This window comes from Nyctereutes procyonoides, unplaced genomic scaffold, assembly GCF_905146905.1.
Source record: "Nyctereutes procyonoides isolate TBG_1078 unplaced genomic scaffold, NYPRO_anot_genome, whole genome shotgun sequence".
Taxonomy (NCBI): Eukaryota; Metazoa; Chordata; class Mammalia; order Carnivora; family Canidae; genus Nyctereutes; species Nyctereutes procyonoides.
In genome coordinates, this window is record NW_026575030.1 from 1,148,842 (window position 1) to 1,174,395 (window position 25,554).

At 41.2% G+C, this 25,554-nt stretch overlaps 2 protein-coding genes across 4 annotated transcripts in view; one reads left to right on the top strand and one right to left on the bottom strand.

The window, feature by feature from the left end:
* LOC129503957 (uncharacterized) overlaps positions 1-25,554 on the top strand; it is a 94,376-nt gene that overhangs the window by 50,870 nt on the left and 17,952 nt on the right. The gene's annotated exons all lie outside the window — the stretch shown is intronic.
* Positions 1-25,554, bottom strand: part of ACMSD (aminocarboxymuconate semialdehyde decarboxylase) — a 68,882-nt gene that overhangs the window by 32,889 nt on the left and 10,439 nt on the right. For 2 of the 3 annotated variants that reach the window (XM_055316471.1, XM_055316470.1), the window contains exons 3-5: positions 14,733-14,829; positions 2,490-2,539; positions 415-651 (exon numbers count right to left, since the gene is read on the bottom strand). In XM_055316471.1, the coding sequence (XP_055172446.1) occupies positions 415-651; positions 2,490-2,539; positions 14,733-14,829 (384 nt within the window). Of the gene's footprint in view, positions 1-414; positions 652-2,489; positions 2,540-14,732; positions 14,830-25,554 lie in introns of those variants that run through there. The other variant, XM_055316472.1, reaches the window with a different exon arrangement.

A 25,554-nucleotide genomic window follows, 5' to 3' on the forward strand; every position in this document is an offset into this window, starting at 1 on the left:
CATTTTTTCTAAAGCAAAATAAGTACCTTTTCCTTCTTCTTCTTCTTCTTCTTCTTTTTTTTTTTTTTGCATGTCACTAACATGGCCTTTTGTACCATGGCTGGGATGAGGGTAATATTTCAGCTTCCAAATGAAAGAGTAGAAAGAGAGCATGGGGGGATAGAAAGTAAGAGAGAAATGAGAGATTTCCCTGAGCTAACTCTGAGCTGGCCTGCCAAGCATTTCCACGTGTCTGTCTTCTAGTGGAATAGCCCACTCCTTTTGGGGAAACTCTTTCCATATTTCCTGCAATATGCAGCATGTTATCAGGCATCTTCTTTCCCCTTGCTATGGAAGTGGCATATTCATATTCTGGCCTCCTGCACCCAGTGCAGTGCCTGCTGCGTGTTGGCTGAGAGATCATGGAGTACTTACTGCGTAGAAGGGGAAGAGTTCCCGTGCATTCAGGTCCCACTCGTTGATATGGGAACCAATCTGGACCCCGGGAAAGCCCAGCTCCTTCACACAGCGCTCCATCTCCTTGACGGCAAGCTCAGGAGCCTGCATGGGCAATGTCCCCAGGCCCACAAACCTCCTGGGATGGTTCGCAACAGTGGCAGCTAAGTCGTCGTTTAAAAGCTGGCACAGGTCTAAAGTGTCCTGAGGTTTGGCCTGGCAGAGATAGGTAAGGGAAAATCATATCATTCACAACCTACTTCTTTAGATATTTCCTCTGAACAACAACACTTGTCCTGGGCTCAATCATTTGTTGCTATCCATGGCTTTTATCCCTCAGCAAGCTGGGGCACAGACTGAAATAGGCACTGGCTGAAGGAGACCCAAAAGCCAATCACTGCAAAAGTAAAGAAAACTGGTGGTATATTACCGATTAATTAGAAAAATTGAAGCTATAATCAGAAGGGATGGACACAACTACTAGACCTGTCATCCATAGAAGAGATGGAAAGAGGATGGGCCAGAGCTCCCCATCCACCCTAGTGCAGACAGGGGCTTGTAGGGTGGCCCAGGGAGCACAGTAGCTCCCTATGCAGGAGTCTAGGCCTGGTGAGTGTCCCACATCACCAGCAGCACACCTCCTTGTCATGCCTCATCATGGGATGCCAGGCTGCTCACAGACCCCTCCTGTCCCTGTCTGTGTTCCTTTCTGCTCTTCCTGTTGACAGTGACACTCAAGAGCTGCCTTAGCAAAATGCTGATGCAGATGGTTTGCTTTCTCTTCCCCTAACACTCCCTTCTTTGTTTTTTTCTTTCCTTTTAACTTCATCCCACCCCATTGCCAGGTGTTTGGTACTCTCTTGAAATTCCAGTTGTTCAGTCAAAAGAGTATAAACTCTAATAAATTTGTGCATATTAAAACCTTAGAGAATTTTTATTTAAAAAAATGAGTCTAGAGGCACCTGAGTGGCTCAGTTGGTTAAGCGTCTAACTCTTGATTTTGGCTCAGGTCATGATCTCAGGGTTGTGAGATCAAGCCCTTTGTTGGGCTCCACGCTCAGGAGGAAGCCTGCTTGAGATTCTCTCTCCCTCTTCCTCTGCCTCTTCCCCCTCCTTGAGCTTTCTCTCTTGCTCTCTTTCCCTCAAAAATAAAAAATGAATCTAATCCCAGGAACAGATAAAGACTGAAACACTAATACTGGAATATGAGCACAGGTGAGGAAAGTATATGTAAGCAGGTGGTATTTCCATTGCTCCTAAGTCACAACACAAATGAATATTCTCTTAGTTTAGCAGATACTTAGTGCATCCCCAGCTATGTACAAAAATGACCTCCCACAGGTTGTGATCATGCCTGCAACTCAGTGCTTGACTCTTAATCTCTTGGAGAGAGATATCCAACCATAGGAATACCATTTTGAATTGTGTGTTTCCCCTGGAGAGGCAACATATTAGGCCATTATTACTGTTCTCACTCCCCAGTCATTATCATCTCAGAATAAACTGGCTTGTCAATTTCTGAGGAAGGTATTGCAGGAATGAATCATGAGACAGGTAAGTTCTTTTTTTTTTTAATTAAAAAAAATTTTTTATTGGAGTTCAGTTTGCCAACATATAGCATGACACCCAGTCCTCATCCCGTCAAATGCCCCCCTCAGTGCCCGTCACCCAGTCACCCCAACTTCCTGCCCACCTCCCTTTCTACCACCCCTGTTTGTTTCCCAGAGTTAGGTGTCTCTCATGTTTGAGACAGGTAAGTTCTGATGGAATTAAGATTGAGTCTAGAATTGCCCTGTTCAATGGAAATGCAAGCCCCACATTGACACGTGGCTCCTGGCTACTGTTCTGGACCATGTGGGTCTAGAACAAGAACATGATTGGGAAGAAAGCCTGGAAGGGGACACTGCAGTGTGAAAAGCTGGGGGTCCCTGGTGATCTCTAAAGGGGAGGAGAATTGGGGGGCAATGTCAAGACTTGAGATACCTGTCTACTCACTAGTGAGCTGGATGTGAGCCTTCGCCCACCAAGGAGATGGTCTGAGGTTTCACACTCACCCAGTAACTAAACATGACGGGGACTGTGGAAAGGGCTTGCACGGTCACTCCTAGACACGACACAAAGAAAGGCAAAGGTGATGAGAAGATTAGTCTGGGCACTCCTCCTGCATTTTCTAGGGCCCAGCAATCTCCATCCCCACCCCCCTGCTGCTACTCCTTTCCCCCCTTCTCTCAAGCTCTTTGTCCCAGACCTCCCCTATCCCTCAGCCCCAGGTCTAGGGGAGAGGTGAAGGCTGGACAAAAATGAGCTCATTTAAAAAAAACTAATTGGCTGCATTTGTCAAGGGCTATTTCTACCCTCCTTCCTGTGAAGTTTTATTTAAGCAAGAAAAATTTCTCCACCAATTTTTCATCTTAAGTCATGTATCACGGAGAGTGTTTTCTCAGCCACCTTCCCTTTTAATTAATCTCTGAAGTGAGCCCAACTGGAGTCCCACTGTCTGGAATGCCCAGAATGAGTTTCCGGGGTAGGCCCCAGAATCCAGCAACTAAGATGCCTAGAATCTCTTGTTTCTAAGCTCCTGGAGCTGGGGTATCCAGAGAGATGCTGTCAGACAGCGCTGCCTCTTCCTTCCCTCGTAGCCACATCCAACCCACAGGCAAGTTTTGTTAACTCCACTCCAATTCCTTTCATCGCCCACCACTCTCACCCCCTGCTACTACCTTGTCCAAGCCCCCAGCATACATGGACCACTGCAGAAGTCCCAAACTGGTTTCCTACTATCATTCTTGTCCTCTTATAGTTTATTCTCTACCCAGAAGTCAGAGTAAAGCTTAAAACTCAGATGAAGTCACTTCCTTGCTTAAAATTTCCAAGGACTTTTCATCACACTTAGAGCAAAATGTAGACTTGAACATGGTCTGGAAGGCCCCACACAGTCTCTCCCAGGGCTCACATTGTGCTTTGTTGGCCCTCTGCCTTTTGGAGTACTTTCCTACCCCAGGACTTTGCACTGATATTCCACCTGCCTGGAATGTTCTTCCTTTGGATTATCACAGGGTGGGTTCCTTTTCACCCTTAGGTCTTGGTTGAAATATCAGCTCCTCACAGAGGCCTTCCCCAACTCCAGCCACTGTCTTCTCCCACTGTTCTGTTCCTTCCCTTTCTGTGTACTCAGTCATTATTGTGTTTAGTTGTTTACTCTGTGTCTTCCCCTACTTGAAGGTAAATACCACATGAGCCTGACTGTCCATGCCATGTCTCTAGTGGCCAGAGCAGTACTTTGGCATGTTGAACAGACCCAATAAATGGAAGAATAAATCATTATTTAGTGAGGATTAGAGACTGCAGTGTTTGATTAGAGAGCATTGTTAAAACATCGTCATAATATTTATGTTCACTGATTAGTATAAACAGATGAGCTCCTTTCAATTGTAAAATCTTTACGTTTTACCTAAATACTTTTGCTTACATTATTTCGTTTCTGTATTTTGTAGATTAGATATAAGGTCATATGGCTTGAAAGTGGTGGAATAAGGCTCTTCTCCAGCCTTGTTCCTTCCCTATGTCCCAGGGGCCATTGCATATCACATATTTCAGATTAAAATTGTACTACTTATGTGTCAGTTGGATTAGACACATGTTTTTTTGGTCTCTGAGAACTGAAAGGGAAAGAAATAAATCTAATCCAATTGGAGTTTATATTTTTTAAAACAGGGGGTTTTGACCCTATGGCATAGCACATTTCCTGACTTACCTGTTGATTAAAATAATGAGGGGGATCATTATGAAAACAAATGCCTAGGCCCTCCCTTGAGCATTCTGATTCAGTGGAGGGGGCCCGAAAAAGAATTTTAGCAGGTGATCTTTATCCTGAAAGAGTTTTGGGGAGAGCTTTTCTGGTAGAATGAGAGAAATAGCCCTAGGTATAATCCTAGCTCTGCCATTTACTATGTGATCCTGAGCAAATAACTTAACCTCCTTGCACCCCTTGGGTAACAATAGGTACAACAATACCTGCCTTCTAGAGATGTTGAGGGAGGATAAGATGTGCATATACTTCTGACTTCCCTGGGGCCTCTTAGCCTCCTTTATGCAGAAAGGACTAGATCCCTCACCAATTCTGACCTTCCTGGGTTGATCCCAGAACCAGCTTCAAGAGGAACTCAACCTAGTTGAGGACTTAGGAGATATATATATATATATATATATATATATATATATATATATATATATATTTTTTTTTTTTTTTTTTTTTTTTGTCTCATTATTATCTTATTTTTTAGTCTTTCTCGGCCCAGTGTTGGATCTTGTGGTGAAGTAACCCAGGGTCTGCCAGTTACATTTCCCTCCCCAGGAAGATGGAATGGATTGCTGGCATCTTTTGTGCTGGACATCTCATCATTTTATTTTCTTACCTCTATAGAGGTGGTATGATATAGTTATTAAGCCCCTGGAGCCAGATTGCCTAGGTTCAAATCCTGTTTATGTCCCCTGCAAACTGCAGTGTGATCTTGGGCAAACTGCTTAACCTCTGTCCTTCAGTTTCTTCATCTATAAAATGGGCAAAATAATAGATACTATCTCCTAGGGTCGTTAAGGGGATTAAGTGAGTTAATTCATGGTAGGGACTGAGAACAGAACCTAGCACAAAGTAAGTGCTCAGCCAAGGTTAGTCACAGTGATTCTCATAAGAATAGCCATGGAATGAATCACAAAACAAAATGCAAAGGAGACACACTTCATCTAAACTGTAGTCATAGCAGTGGTCTAACAACCACTCAAATGAGCCATTTGAGTCTCATTTCTACTAGTTTTCTACTTGAAATGGTGGGTCCTTCCTCGAGATTTTCCTTCCTTCCTTCCCACCTGCCTTTTTTTTTTAATTTAAATTTTATTTTATTTAAATTCATTTAAATAACAGTGTATTATCGGTTTCAGAGATAGTTTAGTGATTCGTCAGTTGCATATAACACTTAGTGCTCATTACTTTAAGTGCCCTCCTTAATGCCCATCACTCAGTTACTGCATCCCTCGCTCCCCTCCAGCAACCCTGTTTATTTCCTATAGTTAAGAGTCTCGTATGGTTTGTCTCCCTCTCTGATTTTGTCTTGTTTTTCCCTCCCTTCCCCTATAATCCTCTGTTCTGTTTCTTAAATTCCACATGAGTGATATCATATGATTATTGTCTTTTTCTGATTGACTTATTTTGCTAGCATAATACCCTCTAGGTCTATCCATGTTGTTGCAAATAGTAAGATTTCATTTTTTGATGGCTGAGTAGTATTCCATTATATATATATATATGTGTATGTGTGTGTGTGTGTGTGTGTGTGTGTGTATATATACATATATTCCATTAGTATAACATATCTTCATTATCCATTCAACAGTGGATGGACATCTGTGTTCTTTCCATATTTTGGCTATTGTGGACATTGCTGCTATAAACATTGGGGTGCAGATGCCCCTTCAAATCACTATATGTATATCCTTTGGATAAATACCTAGTAGTGCAAGTGCTGGGTCATAGGGTAGCTCTATTTTCAACTTTTTGAGGACCCTCCATACTCTACCATCTTACAGTCCCATAGTGGCTGTACCAGCTTACAGTCCCACCAACACTGTAAGAGGATTCCCCTTTCTCCACATTCTCACCCACATCTGTTGTTTCCTAACTTGTTAATTTTAGCCATTCAACTGATATGAGACGTATCTCATCATGGTTTTTATTTGTATTTCCCTGATGCTAAGTGATATTGAGCATTTTTTCATGTGTCTGTTGGCCATTTGTATGTCTTCTTTAGAGAAATATCTGTTCATGTCTTATGCCCATTTCTTGACTGGATTATTTGTTTTTTGGGTGTTGATTTTGATAAGATCTTTAGATTTTGGAAACTAGCCCTTTATCTGATGAGACATTTGCAAATATCTTCTCCATTTCTGTTGGTTGACTTTTGGTTTTGTTGACTATTTCCTTTGCTGTGCAGAAGCTTTTTATTTTGGTGAAGTCCCAATAGTATATTTTTGCTTTTGTTTCCCTGGCCTTTGAAGATGTGTCTAGCAAGAAGTTGCTGGGGCCAAGGTCAAAGAGTTCGCTGCCTGTGTCCACCACTAGGATTTTGATGGATTCCTGTCTTACATTTATGTCTTTCATCCATTTTGAGTCTATATTTGTGTATGGTATAAAGAAATGGCCCAGTTTCATTCTTCTATATGTGGCTGTCCAATTTTCCCAGTACCATTTGTTTTTTATTTATTTATTTATTTATTTATTTAAATTTTATAAATTAATTTTTATTGGTGTTCAATTTACCAACATACAGAATAACACCCAGTGCTCATCCCGTCAAGTGTACCCCTCAGTGCCCGTCACCCATTCACCCCCACCCCCCGCCCTCCTCCCCCTCCAACACCCCTAGTTCATTTCCCAGAGTTAGAAGTCTTTATGTTCTGTCTCCCTTTCTGATATTTCTCACACATTTCTTCTCCCTTCCCTTATATTCCCTTTCACTATTATTCATATTCCCCAAATGAATGAGAACATACACTGTTTGTCCTTCTCCGGTTACTGTGGCCAAGTTCAAAAAGGGTGTTGCCTGAGTTCTCCTCTGGGATTTTGATGGAATCTTGTCTCACATTTAGATCTTTCATCTATTTTGAGTTTATCTTTGTGTATGGTGCAAGAGAGTGGTCCAGTTTCATTCTTTTGCATGTGGATGTCCAATTTTCCCAGCACCATTTATTGAAGAGACTGTCTTCCAGTGGATCGTCTTTCCTCCTTTATCGTATATTAGTTGACCATAAAGTTCAGGGTCCACTTCTGCGTTCTCTGTTCTGTTCCATTGATCTATATGTCTGTTTTTGTGCCAGTACCACACTGTCTTGATGAACACAGCTTTGTAGTACAACCTGAAATCTGGCATTGTGATGCCCCCAGATATGGTTTTCTTTTTTAAAATTCCCCTAGCTGTTTAGGGTCTTTTCTGATTCCACACAAATCTTAAAATAATTTGTTCTAAGTCTCTGAAGAAAGTCCATGGTATTTTGATAGGGATTGCATTATACGTGTAAATTGCCCTGGGTAACATTGACATTTTCACAATATTAATTCTGCCAATCCATGAGCATGTAATATTTTTCCATCTCTTTGTGTCTTCCTCAATTTCTTTCAGAAGTGTTCTATAGTTTTTAGGGTATATTTTGAGAACCATTTGAATGGTAAATGGTTCTCCAACCTTTTATTTTCAGGTTGTAGGTGTCCTTCTGTCTAAAATGAGTCTCTTGTAGACAGCAAATAGATGGGTCCTGCTTTTTTATCCAGTCTGAAACCCTGCGCCTTTTGATGGGGTCATTCAGCCCATTCACGTTCAGAGTTACTATTGACAGATATGAGTTTAGTGTCATCATGATATCTATTTAGTCCTTGTTTTTGTGGATTGTTCCACTGAACTTCTTCTTAAAGGGGAGTTTTAAGAGTCCCCCTTAAAATTTCTTGCAGAGCTGGTTTGGAGGTCACATATTCTTTCAGTTCCTGCCTGTCTTGGAAGCTCTTTATCTCTCCTTCCATTTTGAATGAGAGCCTTGCTGGATAAAGTATTCTTGGTTGCATGTTCTTCTCATTTAGGACCCTGAATATATCCTGCCAGCCCTTTCTGGCCTGCCACGTCTCTGTGGAGAGGTCTGCTGTTACCCTAATATTCCTCCCCATGAAAGTCAGGGACTTCTTGTCTCTTGCTGCTTTAAGGATCTTCTCTTTATCTTTGGAATTTGCAAGCTTCACTATTAAATGTCGAGGTGTTGAACGGTTTTTATTGATTTTAGGGGGGGATCTCTCTATTTCCTGGATCTGAATGCCTGTTTCCCTTCCCAGATTGGGAAAGTTTTCAGCTAGGATTTGTTCAAATACATATTCTGGCCCTCTGGCCCTTTCGGCGCCCTCGGGAACCCCAATTAAACGTAGGTTTTTCTTCCTTAGACTGTCATTTATTTGCCTTAATTTGTCTTCATGGTCCCTTAATTGATTGTCTCTTTTTTCCTCAGTTTCCCTCTTTGCCATTAACTTGTCTTCTATGTCACTCACTCGTTCTTCCACCTCGTTAACCCTCGTCGTTAGGACTTCTAGTTTGGATTGCATCTCATTCAATTGATTTTTAATTTCTGCCTGATTGGATCTAAATTCTGCAGTCATGAAGTCTCGTGAGTCCTTAATGCTTTTTTCTAGAGCCACCAGTAGCTGTATAATGGTGCTTCTGAATTGGCTTTCTGACATTGAAGTGTAATCCAGATTTTGTAACTCTGTGGGAGCGAGGGCTGTTTCTGATTCTTTCTTTTGAGGTGAGGTTTTCCTTCTAGTCATTTTGCTCAGTGCAGAGTGGCCAAAAACAAGTTGTATTGGAACACGGGGGAGTATCACTGGTCCGTCCAGCTGGTCTTCTGGGGGAGGGGCCTGCTGTGCTGATTTTCAGGTGTTAGCACTTGGGGGAGCTGCTCTGCCCCTGCCTGCTGCAGGGCTCAGCGGGGGTTGTTTACCCCGTGAGGCCCCACGAGGAACAGCCACAGTGGCTACGGCAGCTCTGGAAGCCTGGATTCAGCCTCCGCAGGAACTACGGGGCTCGGGGCTCTCGGTTCTCCGTCTGCAGGGCCTGGAGGCTCCGGGGCGGGGCCGCTGATCTGCTCAGCTCGGGGCAGGAGCGTCCTCGCTGTCCTGGGCCCTCCCGGCCTCTGCCTGTCCCGGGGGAGGCCGGATCCTGGCCTGTGTCCCGGCGCCCTGTGCTCCGGGGCCTGCGCTGTTGGATTCGCGCTCCCGCCCCGCAGCCCCCTCCGTGGAGCCGCCGGCCGAGCCCCTCCGAGCTGCTCCAGCCCCGCCGTGGCGCTGCAGCCCTTAGGGAGCTCGGAGCACTCCCCTGCGCTCGCAGGTGTCTGTTAGTGTCCCCGGGAGCCTGAGGGCATCCCCGCCCTCCTGGGTCCTGCTCTAACTCCCTGCGAGCCCCTTTCCCCCGGGAAGGTTGGTGCAGCTCCTGCTCCTCCGGGACGGGGCTCTCCTGTCCTGGGGACACTCGCCCCGGCCTCAGCCCGGCTCCTCGCGGGGCCCCTCCCCCTCGGAGGCCTTTTGTTCCTTTATTTCTTTTTCCCCGTCTTCCTACCTTGATAGAAGCGCGAACTCTTCTCACTGTAGCATTCCAGCTGGTCTCTCTTTACATCTCAGGCCGAATTCGTAAATTTTCAGGATGGTTTGAAGGTTATCTAGGTAATTTGGTGGGGACAGGTGATTTGGGGACCCTGCTCTTCCACCATCTTGCCCCTCCCCCCCCAGTACCATTTGTTGAAGAGACTGTCCTTTTTCCATTGGATGTTCTTTCTTGCTTTGTTGAAGATTAGCTGACCATAGAGTTGAGGGTCCATGTCTGGGTTCTCTATTCTGTTTGTTGCTCTATGTGATCTTTTTTTTTTTTTTAAGATTTTATTTACTTATGTGATCTATTTTTGTGCCAATACCATATTGTCTTGATTACAGCTTTGTAATGGAGCTTGAGGTCCAGAATTGTGATGCCACCAGCTTTGGTTTTATTTTTAAACATTGTTTTGGCTATCTGGGGTCTTTTGTGGTTCCATGCAAATTTTAGGATTATTTCTTTCACTCTGTGAAAAATGTTGATGGTATTTTGATAGGGACTGCATTGAATGTGTAGATTGTTGTTGCATTTCTTTAGAATGTTCCATTTCTTTGTGTCTTCCTCAATTTCTTTCATAAGTGTTCTATAGTTTTCAGAGTGCAGACAGATCTTTTACCTTTTTGGTTAAGTTTTTTCCTAGGTATCTTATGGTTTTTGGTGCAATTGTAAATGGGATCAACTCCTTAATTTCTCTTTCTTCTGTCTCATTGTTCCTATATAGAAATGCAACTGATTTCTGTGCTTTGAATTATATTTTGCCACTTTGCTGAACTCCTGTATGAGTTCTAGCAACTTTTAGGTGGAGTGTTTTGGATTTCAACATAGAGTCTCATGTCATCTGTGAAGAGTGAAAGTTTGAATTTTTGGCTGATTTGGGTGGTTTTTATTTCTTCTTGTTGTCTGATTGCTGAGGCTAGGACCTCCAGTACTAAGTTGAACAACAGTTGTGAGAGTGGGCATCCCTGTCATGTTCCTGACCTTAGGGGAAAAGCTTTCAGTTTTTCCTCATTGAGGATGACAATTACTGTGGGCTTTTTGTAGATGGCTTATGTTATTGAGATATGTTCCCTCTATCCCTACACTATGGAGAGTTTTAATCAAGAAAGGATGCTGTATTTTGTCCAAGCTTTTCTGCATCAATTGAGAGGATCATATGGTTCTTGTCCTTTCTTTTATTAATGTGGTATATCACATTGATTGATTTGTGGATGTTGAACCACTCTTGCAACCCAGGAATAAACCCAACTTGGTTGTGGTGGTGAATAATCCTTTTAATGTACTGTTAGATCCTATTAGCTAGTATCTTGCTGAGGATTTTTGCATCCACGTTTATCAGGAATATTGGTCTGTAATTCTCCTTTTTGGTGGGGTCTTTATCTCGTTTTGGGACGAAGGTGATGCTGGCCTTGTAGAAAGAGTTTGGAGGTTTTCCTTCCATTTCTACTTTTTGAAACAGCTTCAGAAGAATAGGCATTAGTTCTTCTTTAAATATTTGGTAGACTTCCCCTGGGAGGCCATCTGGCTCTGGACTTCTGTTTGTTGGGAGATTTTTTGATTACTGCTTTATAATTTCTTTGCTGGTCATGGTTCTGTTCAGGTTTTTTTTTTTATTTCTTCCTGTTTCAGTTTTGGTAGTTTATATGTTTCTGGGAATGCATCCATTTTTTCTAGATTGCCTAATTTGTTAGCATGTAATTGCTCATAATATGCTCTTATAATTGTTTATATTTCTTTGGTGTTGGTTGTGATCTCACTTTCATTTGTGATTTTATTTATTTATTTGGGTCCTTTCTCTTCTTGATGAATCTAAGTAGGGGTTTATTGATCTCTTATATCCTCCCTTTGCAATCTAGTCATTCTCTCTCTTTTCTCAGCTTTCTTATGCTCTATCATTTTTGTCTTCTATATCACTGACCCTCTCTTCTGCCTCATTTATCTTAGCAGTTAGAGCCTCTATTTTTGTTTATTGTATCTTAGTAATACCCTTTTTGATTTCAGCCTGATTAGATTTTAGTTATTTCTCCAGAAATGGATTCTCTGGTGTCCTCTATGCTTTATTCAAGCCCAGCTGGTATCTCTATAATCATTGTTTTGAATTCTAGTTCCAACATCTTACTTATATCCATTTGATTAAATCCCTGGCAGCAGTGAGTACTGCCTTCTGTTCCTTTTTTGGGGGGTGAGTTTTTCTGTTTCATCATTATGTCCATAAAAGAATAGATGAAAGAAAAATGCTCACTAAATAAATCAGAAGATAACAGAAACCAAAAAAAGAAAAGTAAAAAAAGAAAAAAACCAAACAAGAAGTAGAACAGAACAATAAAGTAGATCCTGGGTGTATTTTGGTCTTTTTTTTTTTTTTAGAAGAAACTAGATCTCAAAATAGGAAAGAAAAACTTTATATATATATATATATATATATATATATATATATATATATATATATATAAAGATAAAATTGAATACAATGAAAGGAAACCAAAAATGAAAAAACCATAAATGTAAAAATAAAAATTAAAAAAGATTTAAGAAAAGAATTGATAAAATAGGAAAAGAGCTGAAATGAAAAAAAAAACAGAAAGACTAAAAGAATAATAAGAAAAACCCCACAAATGCTATATATTGTCTTCCCCCAGAGAAAAGCTTTGTATTTCTTTATGATTGATAAAGTTGGTATTAGCCAGATGTTCTTGCTGATATTCTGGGGGAGGGGCCTGTTGCACTGATATTCAGGTGTCTTTGCTGGGTGGAATCACACCCTCCCATTGCCAAGGGGCCAGGCTCTGTATAGGCCGCTCTAAATTGCACTATGTGACACTGTTTTGCTCCCTGAAGGCTGTCAGCACTGATTGGGGGTGATGAAAATGATGATGCCCCAATCTCCTGCCCCAGAGCTGAAAGTTTGTGCCCCCACTCTAAAGTGAGCCCTCACAGAAAAGTAATCACTCTTATGCCCCTGCTTTCCATCAGAACTCTGTTCACCCAGCCTGTGACCCAGCATTTCTATCTCAGGCACGTGACCCTACTTTGAGTCTCCAAACGCTGTAGACTCCTGTGCCCCAGCAGGTGCCACTGCTCCTCCAAAGGGAGGTAGAGGGGTCTCCCCATGGTGCTGCTGCTTCCTGGGCCCTGACTCTTGGAAAGCACGTTCATCTGGCTGTGCTGCAGTTTGTGTCAACACTAAGCAGAAAGCCCACTCCTGGATTCGCTGTTTGCAGCCAGCTTCCTTGCTCTGATGCTGCACTCAGGTACCCTTAGTTTTTCTGTGACCCCGGGGATCCTGAGACCTCACTCTTCCACCTAGGATTCTGTCCTGCTTCGCCACCTGAGCATTTTTCAGGTACACTTCTAAAAGTTCCGATTTTGCGACTTTGCCACTTATGACACTTTCCAATAGCCAGTTTACGGGAGGCTCCCTCCCCGCCATGGTTTATCTTTGATATATCGCCTTGGATTCATGTCTCTGCACCTCCTATCTTGCAAAAAGTGGTCACTTTTCTATTTGTGGAATTGCAGCAATTATTTTCTCAGATCTTCAGTTAATTTTGCAGATGCTTAGAATGATTTGATAACTATCTGGCTGAATTCCAGGGACCAGACAAAATTAGGGTCCCCTACTCCTCCATCATCTTCACTCCAAGCTTCACATTTAGAGCAAAACTTTGCTCTTAGCTCTGGGCCTGGAGAGCTTTTTTCCTCTTACTCCCTTCCCATTTCCATATACTGTTAGAACAGGGGCATATACTCTGTATTCTGTGGAATGGTCTACAGAGGTGCTTTAGACTTTCTGCAAAAAATCAACTTAAGTGGCATTTAAATATATTTATAATTGTTTAAAAAATCCATAAAGAAGTACCTGGCCAGAAGTATCCTAGACCAAATTATAACATGCCAGAGACTACCTCCTCATTTGGGGCTGGCAGGTTAACTCATTTTGTGCAGGCTTTGGAATAAAATATCTTCTGCTATCTTTGTATGTATTTGAAGTTCTTATAAATTTACCTTTGGTTAAGATAATGATAGTTCTAAGCTGCTCTTTTATTTGTGTATATGCATTGTTTGTTTTCCTGTTTGAATCTAGACCACCCATGTCAAAATTTAGGCCTGATGACAGTGTTGTAGTGGTGAGTTCCCCATCACAGCCCATGGGCATGACTAACATGTTGTCTAGAAGGTTCAGTGCATCTTCTTGGGCATATACTCCTCAGGTCGCACAGTCAACCAGGTAGTATTAAGTGAAAGCACAATGTGGCTATCATACCATATTTTAGATAGTCTTCAAAATTCTTTTAAGTTGGGGGGACTATTTTTATTTTATTTTATTAATTTATTTATTTTAAGATTATTTATTTATTTATTCATAGAGACACAGAAAGAGAGAGAGAGAGAGGCAGAGACACAGGCAGAGGGAGAAGCAGGCACCATGCAGAGAGCCTGACATGGGACTCATCCAGGGTCTCCAGGATCACGCCCTAGGCTGCAGGTGGTGTTAAACCACTGCGCCACTGGGGCTGCCCCTGGGGGGACTTTTTTTTTAGATGTAAGATGAGGAAAATCAAGCAGTTCTTAGAAATTGTTAGTGATTCGGCTTTGAAATAAGGATTTCCTAATTCTCCTCTTTCAAATTTCTGGATTAGTTTCATTGTAGAGTATTCTGAGTTTATATGATTAACTTTCTTTTTAACTACTCCCATTTCTACCCCTTCGATGTCAATGGGGACATCCTGTGTATGGTGCACTAAGACAAACTATAGAAATAGTATGGATCCTGAATCTGACTAAGCAAGCAATGGGCATCCTTAATTTATGACTTCTAATTTTTATGGTTTTATTTGACTTTATAGTAAGTAAATACATTTGAACTTAAAATAATAAAATACTACTTTTATCTTTTTGATGATGTAGCATTCTACTTTAAAACAGGGTATACCTAATTTTAAAAAGTTTAAATCCACACTCTGAAAGTATTGAGTAGAAGCAAATCTGAAATAGACTGTCCTGTGGAGAAAAGGCAATTGGAAGTTGCTGTCACATTAAGCACATAAAGTGGTCAATAGACGTTTAGAGGCAGACGTTATTTTTATATTAGGTGCAAACATTGGTAACATTTCTCGTCATAAGTACCTGTTTGATCCATTTCTCTAATACGGACTTCTGGATCCCAGCAGTTCTCTTGGACCACTCTGAAGACCTTCCCATCCTTCAACATTTTTGCTTCTCCCTACGGCAGAAAACTCACATCAGTAAAAAGGTACCTAGGCTTACTTAGATTTATTCTTCCTTGTTTGCTTTGGAGTATGGTTCTTCCCTAACATTTTTAGGGGTTTTTACTTAATCCTTAAAGAAGTAGAAGTCTGTTCATTTAACAGGACTCAGCTTTCATCCTTATGCCTTAATGTTGGCCTGGAATGGAAGAGGTGTGCTCTGTGACTGTCAGTGGCTGGACACAGAGAGAAAAAGGTCATAGTCATGGCCTTGGGGCTGCATGTTGAGGATGGCTGGTCATCTTGCTGATCTCAATTGATGGCTATAGGACCTGAGAGGATGGCCCAGTGTCTGGAAAACTCTGGATCCACAATATTTTAGATTTGGAAAGGGCTTCTGAGTTAGACCATTCAGTTCAACCCTCTTGTTTTATAGAGAAACAACAGATGGAGAGTGACAGTAAATGATTTGTCTAACAGAGCAAGATTCACTGATGTCAACACCTGCAGGAGGAGGTAGGCAATGAAGTGAATCAGTCTCATAGCATGTATGAAATTTGGTGCTGAGCTGCTAGCTTCCACTGGGCATCATGCCTACCTATGTACACTTCATTTAATACTCAGTTCAGGGGACCCCCTAAATTGGACTTTCAGTTTGTGATCCCTAAAGAAAACGGAAGTGTATGATCCAGGTCCCTGAAATCAGAGTGATCAGGTTCAAATCCCATTCTACCACTTACTGTATAGCCTTGAGCAAATTACACAACATCTCTGAGCCTTGATATGCTTATCTTTAAAATAGAAATAATAATATGATTTACCTTAAAGGGATCTGGTAAGCATGAAATGGGATAATCCATATAAGGCATTTAGTAGAGTTTCTGACACACATTAATTACTCTAAGTATTAGTTATTAATGATTATGGCTGTCTCCTGATATTCCCCTGCTTTGAGGTCACATCACCTATGGTGGTGCTTCAGAGCCTCAGGATCGCCCTAGGGCCCTATGTGATGGCTGAGTAGGCATGTGGTAATCAAAGGCCTTGAGCTCTGCTTGGTGCAATACTTCACCTTCTTTCTCTTCTTGGCTTGATTGTGAGTTGCACACAGGCCTTGCCATGGCTTCATTCTCCATCCTTCTATATCATAGACAAGACCTTCCCCATGTCATGCATGGAGAAGGTTGACCACTTTTCACCTTCAAGTGTGGCAGCCCATTCATATCTGGCATGCATAAGTAAGACCTCACATTTATGTTTTCATTTTTCATGGCTGGGGGAAAAGGTCAGTGAACATTGACTTGTCTATCTGAGACAGATGTCCATACCTAGGCAGAGCTGAGTCTCTTGACATCGGGACATCAGGATTTATTTGCCTCAGTTCCCATCCTTTGTTGACCTTGGCAGCATCTGCACCACCTTTCCAGATTGGGGAATCTCCTTTGAGAGTCTTGGTGGAGGCAGGTCCCTTCTGATACAGCTCAAAAGCCCCAATACTTACTCTTCTTGCCCCAAGCTTGACCAATCAATGCTTTTTTTTTTTTTTTTAAGATTTTATTTATCTATTCATGAGAGACACACAGAGAGAGGCAGAGGCCTAGGCAGAGGGAGAAGCAGGCCCCCCGGGGGGAGCCCGATGTGGGATTCAATCCCAGGACCCCAGGATCACACCCTAAGCCAAAGGCAGGTGCTCTACCACTGAGCCACCCAGACACCACAGTGCTTGGTTTTCAATCAAGAGCAAATGATACAAAAAGACAGGGTCAGTGAATCTTTTCTGCCAGTGATTCCAACAGTGGCCACATGCTGTGTCCATTAGCAGTGGGACTGGTGGCTGTGTCCAATGTCTAGCTGGGAGGCAGCAGCTCCCTAGCCAAACTAGTCCCGTGGTATGGCCTCGGTTGTGGCTTCAGTCACCTGCACATCTTATAAGTGTGGTTCCCTAGGCATTTGTAATTCTGGAAGGGCTTGAAACACTTGAAACCAATTCCTTTTCTGCTTAAACTAACCATTATTGGTTCTGTTGTTTGCAACAAAGAGTACTGAATGATTCTGTCTATACAAATAGAATATAGAATCTCATGTCTTTCCATTTAGTGAAGAAGAGAGGGAGAGGAATGATGGTAAAAGAAAAAGTCAAGAAATAAACTTTTATTTTGCAAATTAAAGGTTTTATTTTTCTTTTGCTCCTCCTAAACAGAAAAGCTTAATCACCATATAATACCCAGAATTAAAAAAATAATAAAAATAAAATAAAATACCCAGAACAGCAGAGTCCTGAAAAAGCATGCATCCCAATGAATCTGAGTTTAAGTCTCATGAAATTACTTACTGCTAGTAGAATTGGCTAAGTTAGGGGATTTTTGAGTTGGAGCCTCACCTTTTCTATCTGCAGAATGTGGACAAGTATATTTGTCATGCTTGTGACCACCCAGCGTCTTTGGAACACTTCTATGTGTGAAGAAATTTTATGAGCGAGAATCCAGATTTCACTTTCCAAGCCTCCCTTGTGGCAAGGATACTAACATGCATGCAGAAGCTACCTTCTGATATGGGTGTTGTCTGACAGCTCAGCAGCATCAGCATGAATGTGAGCTTTCTGTCTGTGGCCAGGTGGGATGTCACTTACTCTTTGCTGGAGAGGCCCCCCAGATATGATTGGGCATCATGTATGTTAGCGCAGCCTCTGGGTTTGATCTCTTGTACTCCCAGGAGGTTTGTGAGCTGCCTTTCTATTTAAGCAAGCTAGAATGCATTCTTTTGTTTGCAACTAAGAGTACTGGGTGAAACAGAAGATTCAATAATAGAATATTTGTAAAGAACCAAGTCAGAGAACACACACAATCATTTCGGGGCAGATATTACCATATATTGTAAATGGCAAGGGAGGAAATTGGGTTTCTCTGGGAGATGCATGAATAAGTTTTGGTTTTCGATAAAATAGAGCACACTGAAGCAGAACTGGATCATTTAGTCCAACTCTGGCATTTACCAGTAAGTCCTTAAAATGCACTGGCTTGTCCAAGGTTATGGATCCATTTTCCACACCACTTATGCTGATATTAGTAATTGGTGTTTATTTACCAGGCAAAGGTTAATTACTATCATTTCCTAAAGAGTCTGATTATCTCAGGGGGTTGCTCTCATTACATGGCAGGAAAATTGGACTCACTAAATTTCTCTTTCCACATCCTTCATGCTGGATCCATGGTAAGGCTAATGAATGACAGCAATGGTCAGTAGAACTCTTTCTGAGTAAAAAGTACCACAAAGCAGCTGTGCCCCTTAATAGGCTTCCCTTTGTATTGTTTCTTCAACCAGAATTTTGGGACCTGACAACCATTGGGAAAAAAATCAATTCCTGATCCCTCTCACTTTACATTTGGGAACCCACTATCCCTAAAGGGCTGTAAATGCCTTAGAAGACAGCATTTGATCCTGGAGACCCAGGATGGAGTTCCACTTTGGGCTCCCTGCATGGAACCTGCTTCTCCCTCTGCCTGTGTCTCTGCCTCTCTCTCTCTCTGTTTGTGTGTGTCTCTCATGAATAAATAAATAAAATCTTATATATATTAAAAAAAAAAAGAAGAAGACAGCACTTGTTGCTGTGGGAGAGATGGAGGGGTTTTTAGGTTCTGTTTTTAATGTTGACCTCAATATCAACCAAGATCTTAAAGTAAACTAATAACCAAGTAACTGGAGTAAGCTGCTCTAATATATTCAACCCACAAACAAATCCTATTTTTCTGAACTCTTAAAAGAAAACCAAGTTTTTTTTTGTCTTTTTAAATATTTCCCCATATTATGCTGAGTGAAATAAGTCAATTGGAGAAGGACAAACATTATATGGTCTCATTCATTTGGGGAATATAAATAATAGTGAAAGGGAATAAAGGGGAAAGGAGAAAAAATAAGTGGGAAATATCAGAAAGGGAGACAGAACATGGAGGACTCCTAACTCTGGGAAACGATCTAGGGGTGGTGGAAGGGGAGGAGGGCGGGGGGTGGGGGTCACTGGGTGGCCGGCACTGAGGTGGGCACTTGACATGATGAGCACTGGGTGTTATTCTGTATGTTTGCAAGTTGAACACCAATAAAAAATAAATTTATCAATCAATCAATCAATCAATCAATCAATAAATAAATATTTCCCCAACCAAGGTGCCTGGTGGGTTCAGTTGGAAGAGTATGTGACTCTTCATCTTGGGGTTGTGAGTTCAAGCCCCAAGAGGGGTGTAGAGATTACTTAAATTTTTATTTTTTATTTTTTTTTATTTTTTTGAGATTACTTAAATTTTAAAAAATGTAAAAAAAAAAAAAGAGTTCCCCAACCAACAGTTGCCACCTGGATAAACCATTTCAAATACATCTCTAATACTTTTAAAGCCAGAACAGCATGACATAATAGAAATCATGGTACTGCAGGAGTCAGGAGACCAGGACCCTATTTTTAAATACTTAATCTCCCAGAACGTTGGATTCTAACTATAAAATAAGGGCTTAGAGTAAGTGATGTCTAAGTTCCCTTCCCAGGATGGTGTGATGTGCTGCTCAAATCCTCCTTCCGGAATAAAGGGCCTTTTCTCCTACCTTCTGGGAGTGTTGCATACAGATAGCCCTGGACTCTCAGCCCCTGTGAGGAGATAAGAAGACTACCTCAGCTGAAAAGAGCCACCTGTAGGGTCCTGCTTCATTTCCAGAGAAGCCCACTTCTAGTGACTGACATGGAGGTATAAATGTCTCTTTTGTCTTCCTGGATTCCCAACTTGGGACAATTCTTAAGGTTAGCTTTAGAGCTCTTTGTAGGGTCAGCTGAGGCCTCCATTGAAACATCACAGCTCAGTATTGCCCTCTGTTCTATCCAGCTTTGTTCTCCTTCCACTGGTGCCCATTGTCATAGCACTTCCTGATAAACCGCCCACATGCTAATTTCTCTCAGTCTGATTCCCAGGGACCCTAACCTAGGATGCTTCTGCTTCTCACATTCTTATTCTAATACTGTTGACAAATATGTTCTAATATGACTGGTATTTCAAATGACTGGTACTGCATGTATCATTAAAAAATGTATTTTCATTTAGAGAGGGAGACAAACCATGAGAGACTCCTAACTCTGGGAAACAAACAAAGGGTTGTGGAAGGGGAGGTGGATGGGGGCATGGGTTAACTGGGTGATGAGCACTGAGGAGGGCACTTGATGGGATGAGCACTGGCTGTTATACTGTATGTTGGCAAATTGAATTTAAATTTTAAAAATGTATTTTCGAAGTCCGCATTGCACAATCAGATTCCCATTCCCCACCCCTTACCCCCCAGAGGCCACTCAGTCTGTCTAGACCTTGCAAACTTCTGAGCCAAGCTGATTGGGTTTGAGGTGAAGAGTTGTTAGAAATGGCCCAGATGCTGTCACCAGGAAGCACTTTCTATTATCACTCCAGTGCTCACATTTCAAGGTTTTGAAGGGAACTCCATGGGAGGCTCCATCTCTCTCCCATACCTGTGGGTCCTCCCCCCTTGGCTACTTCTGGCCTTATGCCTGTATTATCTTTCCATCCCTCTGAGTTAACTTCACTTTTTCACTTTCCTCTGCCTGCTATGTCATATATCCAGTTCATTTCCCACTGCCCTGAATTCTGTCTCCAGAATAGATCCTAAAGTGTTTCCCTCTTCCACATCCTGCTACTCCAGTCTGGCCCAAGCCCCTCCTCTCTTGCTCAGATGACTGCGTCAGCCTCCAGCCTGATCTCCTGCTTTCACTTTTGTCCCCTTCCAACCCAGTCTTTACAAAAGAGCCAGAGTCAACTTTTTAAAATTCAAATTAAAAAGTTTTTTTAAGTAGGCTTCATGCCCCAGTGTGGTGCCCAATGTGGGGCTTGAACTCACAAGCCTGAGATCAAGTCCTGAACTGAGATCAAGAGTCAGATGCTTAACTGACTGAGCCACCCAGGTGTCCCCAGGGTCAACTTTTAAAATCTTAAATCAGATTTGGCCACTGCCCCACTTAAAACTCTTGAATCCCATTGGCCTCAAGGCACAATCTAGATGCCTTAACCCAGCTTGCAAGACCCTTTATGCTCTAACCTCTGCCTGCTTCTACAGCTTTATCACATATATACCTACACCTTTATAAATAGGTTCTTTGTTATTTTCTGAGTAGTCAATTTAAATGTGCCATTTGTTTTCTGTTTGGAGGCTGATTGGTTTAACTAAAAAAATATACGTAAACATGTTACACAATACTATTTGTTTCCATAGGTACATATATATATCAAATAAAATAATGGGCAAAGGTCTGGGAAGATACCCACTAAACTAAACTGTTAATACTAATTACTTAATTTTTTTTTTCTTTTTAAATCTCTACACCCATTGTGGAGCTTGAACTCATGACCCTGAGATCAATAATCACATGCTCTACTGACTGAGCCAGCCAGGCACCCCAATAGGAATTACTTTTGAGGATAGGGAGTACAGATCCAAGGGAATTAATTATAGCTTTATCTCTAAAAGCCTTAATTTAAAAAGGAAAATTCATTCAAATATTACTTATGTAATGAAAAATTAACCTTAAAAATAAAAACATGAAATGAGGGCATTGGATGAGGGCTTTAATCAGTTTTGTCCATGATCCCACCTTATGAAATGTATTTTTTCCATTGTGACCCATTATACCCAAATACATCTATTTATACAGTTACAAACTGAAACAGAAGTTTCATGAAACTGTACTTCTTACCATGAATGCATTCTGCTATTGTATTTTGTAGTCTGTTTTTTTTTAAGCTGCTCTAATCCACTGCCTTGATATTATGATTCACTTGAGTTTCAACCCATATTTTCAAACACTGACTAGATGATAACTAGTTCTACAGTTCTGTGATTCTTTAGTTTCATGAAAATTTCCCCCTGCCTTGGGCTTTCCACCTCTCCTGAAATCCCTTACTATTTTTTGTCTCTTTTGCTCAGCACAAATTATTGCTATCTGTGTGTTCTTTATCCATTTGAGTGTTTTCCTGGCTCCCCAGTGACAGAGTGTGAAATAATAGAAAAAATATATTTTGGTCTCTGCCCCTGGTTCCTGGCACAAAGCTCCTAAAACCCTGTAATTTCCTAAGTGATAAGAACACTAGGAGCATTTGTCTTCTTTTTTTCTTCTTCCAAATTTTAATTTATATTCTAGTTAGTTAGCATATAATGTTCTCTTGTTTTTAGGAGTAGAATTTAGGGGTTCGTCACTTATATACAACACTCAGTGCTCATCATAACAAGTGCCCTCCTTAACACCTATCACTCATTTAGTCTATCCTCCACCCACCTCCCTCCATCAATCCTCAGTTTGTTCTCTATCATTAGAAGTCTCTTATGGTTTGTCTCCTTCCCTTTCCTTTTCTCTTTCTCCCCCCTTCTGACATGTTTATCTGTTTTGTTTCCTATATTCCATATATGAGTGAAACCATATTGTATTTGTCTTTCTCTGACTGACTTATTTCCTGTAGCATAATACACTCTAGCTCCATCCATGTCGTTGCAAAGGGCAAGATTTCATTCTTTTTGATAGCTGAATAATATTCCATTATGTGTATATATCACATCTTCTTTTTTTTTTAAACTATGTCCTTTTTTTTTAAATTTTTATTTATTTATGATAGTCACACACACAGAGAGAGAGAGAGGCAGAGACACAGGCAGAGGGAGAAGCAGGCTCCATGCACGGGGAGCCCGACGTGGGATTCGATCCCGGGTCTCCAGGATCGCGCCCTGGGCCAAAGGCAGGCGCCAAACTGCTGCGCCACCCAGGGATCCCTATATCACATCTTCTTTATCCATTCATCAATTGATTAGTAGTTTGGCTATTGTTGATAATCTGCTATAAACATCATGGTACACGTACCCCTTCAAATCTGTATTTTTATATTCTTTGCATAAATACCCAGTAGTGCAATTGCTGGGTTGTAGGGTAGTTCTACTTTTAACTTTTTTGAGGAACCTCCATATTGTTTCCCAGAGTGGCTGCACCAGTTTTCATTTCCACCAACAGTGCAAGAGGGTTTCTCTTTCTCCACATCCTTGCCAACTCTGTTATTTCCTGTGTTGTTAATTTTAGCCATTCTGACAAGTGTAAGGTGGTATCTCATAGTGGTTTTGATTTGTATTTCCCAGAGGATGAGTGACATTGAGCATTTTTCAGGTATCTGTTATCCATCTGGGTGTCTTCTTTGGAGAAATGTCTGTTCCTGTCTTCTGCTCTGGATTATTTGCTTTTTGGGGGGTGTTGATTTTGATAAGATCTTTATAGATTTTGGATACTGACCTTTTATCAGATATGTCATTCAAAAATATCTCCTCCCATTCTGTAGACTGCCTTTTACTTTTTAAAGATTTTTTTAAAATTTTTATTTATTTATGATAGTCACAGAGAGAGAGAGAGAGAGAGAGGCAGAGACACAGGCAGAGGGAGAAGCAGGCTCCATGCACCGGGAGCCCGACGTGGGATTCGATCCCGAGTCTCCAGGATCGCGCCCTGGGCCAAAGGCAGGCGCTAAACCGCTGCGCCACCCAGGGATCCCTGCCTTTTACTTTTGTTGATTGTTTCTTCACTATGCAGAAGCTTTTTATTTTGAAGTCCCAGTAGTTCATTTTTCCTTTGTATCCCTTGCCTCTAGCAATGTGTCTAGTAAGAAGTTGCTGTAGTTGAGGTCAAAGAATTTGCTGCCTGTGTCCTCGTCTAGGATTTTGATGGTTTCCTGTCTCACATTTAGGTCTTTCATCCATTTTGAGTCTATTTTTGTGTATGGTGTAAGAAAAGGATCCAGTTTCATTCTTCTACATGTTGCTGTCCAGTTTTCTCAACACCATTTGTTGAAGAGACTTTTTTTTTTCCATTGTATATTCTTTCCCGTTTTGTCGAAGATCAGTTGACCATATAGTTGTGGGTCCATTTTCTATTCTGTTCCATTGATCTATGTGATCTGTTTTTGTGCCAGTACCATATTGTCTTGATGACTACAGCTTTGTAGTAATAGCTTGAAGTCTGAAATCATGATGCCACCCACTTTGCTTTTCTTTTTCAGGATTACTTTGGCTATTTGGGGTCTTTTGCAGTTCCATACAAATTTGAGGATTGCTTGTTCTAGCTCTGAAAAATGCTGATGGTATTTTGATAAGGATAGCACTAAATGTATAGATCACTTTGGGTAGTATAGACATTTTAACAGTGTTTATTCTTCCTATCCACAAGCAGGAATTTTTTCCCCATTTCTTTGTGTCCTCTTCAGTTTCTTTCATAATTGTTCTATAGTTTTTAGCGTATAGATCTTTTACCTCTTTAGTTAGATTTATTCCTAGGCATCTTACTGTTTTTGATGCAATTGTAAATGGGATAAATTCCTTGATTTCTTTTTCTGCTGCTTCATTATTGGTGTATAGAAATGCAGCTGACTTCTGTGCATTGGTTTTATATCCTGCGACTTTGCTGAATTTCGTATTAGTTGTAGCAATTTTTTGGTGAAGTCTTTTGGGTTTTCTCTATAGAATATCATATCTTCTGCAAATATTAAAAGTTTGACTTCTGCTTTGCTGATTTAGAAACCTTTTATTTCTTTTTGTTGTCTGACTGCTGAGGCTAAAACTTCCAGTACTATGTTACAGAGTAATGGTGAGAGTGGACAACCTTGTCTTGTCCCAAACCATAAAGAAAAAGCTCTCAGTTTTTCCCCATTGAGGATGATATTAGCTGTGGGTCTTTCATATATGGCTTTTATGATGTTGAATATGTTCTATCTCTATGTACTTTGTTGAGGGTTACTAGGAACATCTCTTAATTTTAATATTTGGTCTTTGACCCTTTTAGCATAGGGATGCTAAAACCCTTGTAAATTCCTAAGTGGTAAGAGCACTAGGAGCATCTTTTGTTCTATTGACATGACTCTGAGTAGACTCCCGGATGACTCCTGGATGGAGGCTGGTCATCAGAAAGACCAAACCATGATTAGAAGCTTGGAATTTTCAGTCCCCCCACCACTTCTCCAGAGATGGGAAGAGGGTTAGAAATGGAGTTAATAATTGAACATGCCCACATGAGAAAGCCTCCATAAAAATCCCAATAGGATGGGATTTTGGGAACTTCCAGGATGGAGAACACATCCTTACCGAGAGGATGATGAACTGCAACTCCATGGAGACGGAAGGTCCTGTGCTTGGGACACAGGTGAAAAACTGGATAGGTTTTTGTTTATGAGGGAAATCGTTTTGAAAGCAGCAACATGATGAGATCACACAGAATACTGTGTGCAAAATGCTAATTGGATGGAAATGGTGTGTATATTATACACATGCACAGATATAAGTTTATGTGCACGTGTGTGCGTGTCTGTATTTGGATTCCCAGAGGCCCAAAAAAACACTCAGTGGATGTTTCTAGACACTTCTGATCCATGGATTTGAAAAGTACCCTATGTCTACCCTCTGAAATACTCCTAGGTGTTCTTTCCCCACCACAAGCAGCTCCTGAAAGTAGGCTATACAAACTGGCTTGCTACCTATACTTTTATCAATATTCAGCCAAGAACAAATGGTATTTTCTTAGTTCTGAACAAAAGCTTTTCTGTGGCAAACAAATAGCCTTTGATTCATTCCCAGAGAATTGAAAAACCAAAGGTTAAGAAGTGAAACAAATGGCACACCAGAGAAATGTTTTGGAAAGATTTTTCAGAGGATGGAAATCTCTAAGGTAAAAAAAAAAA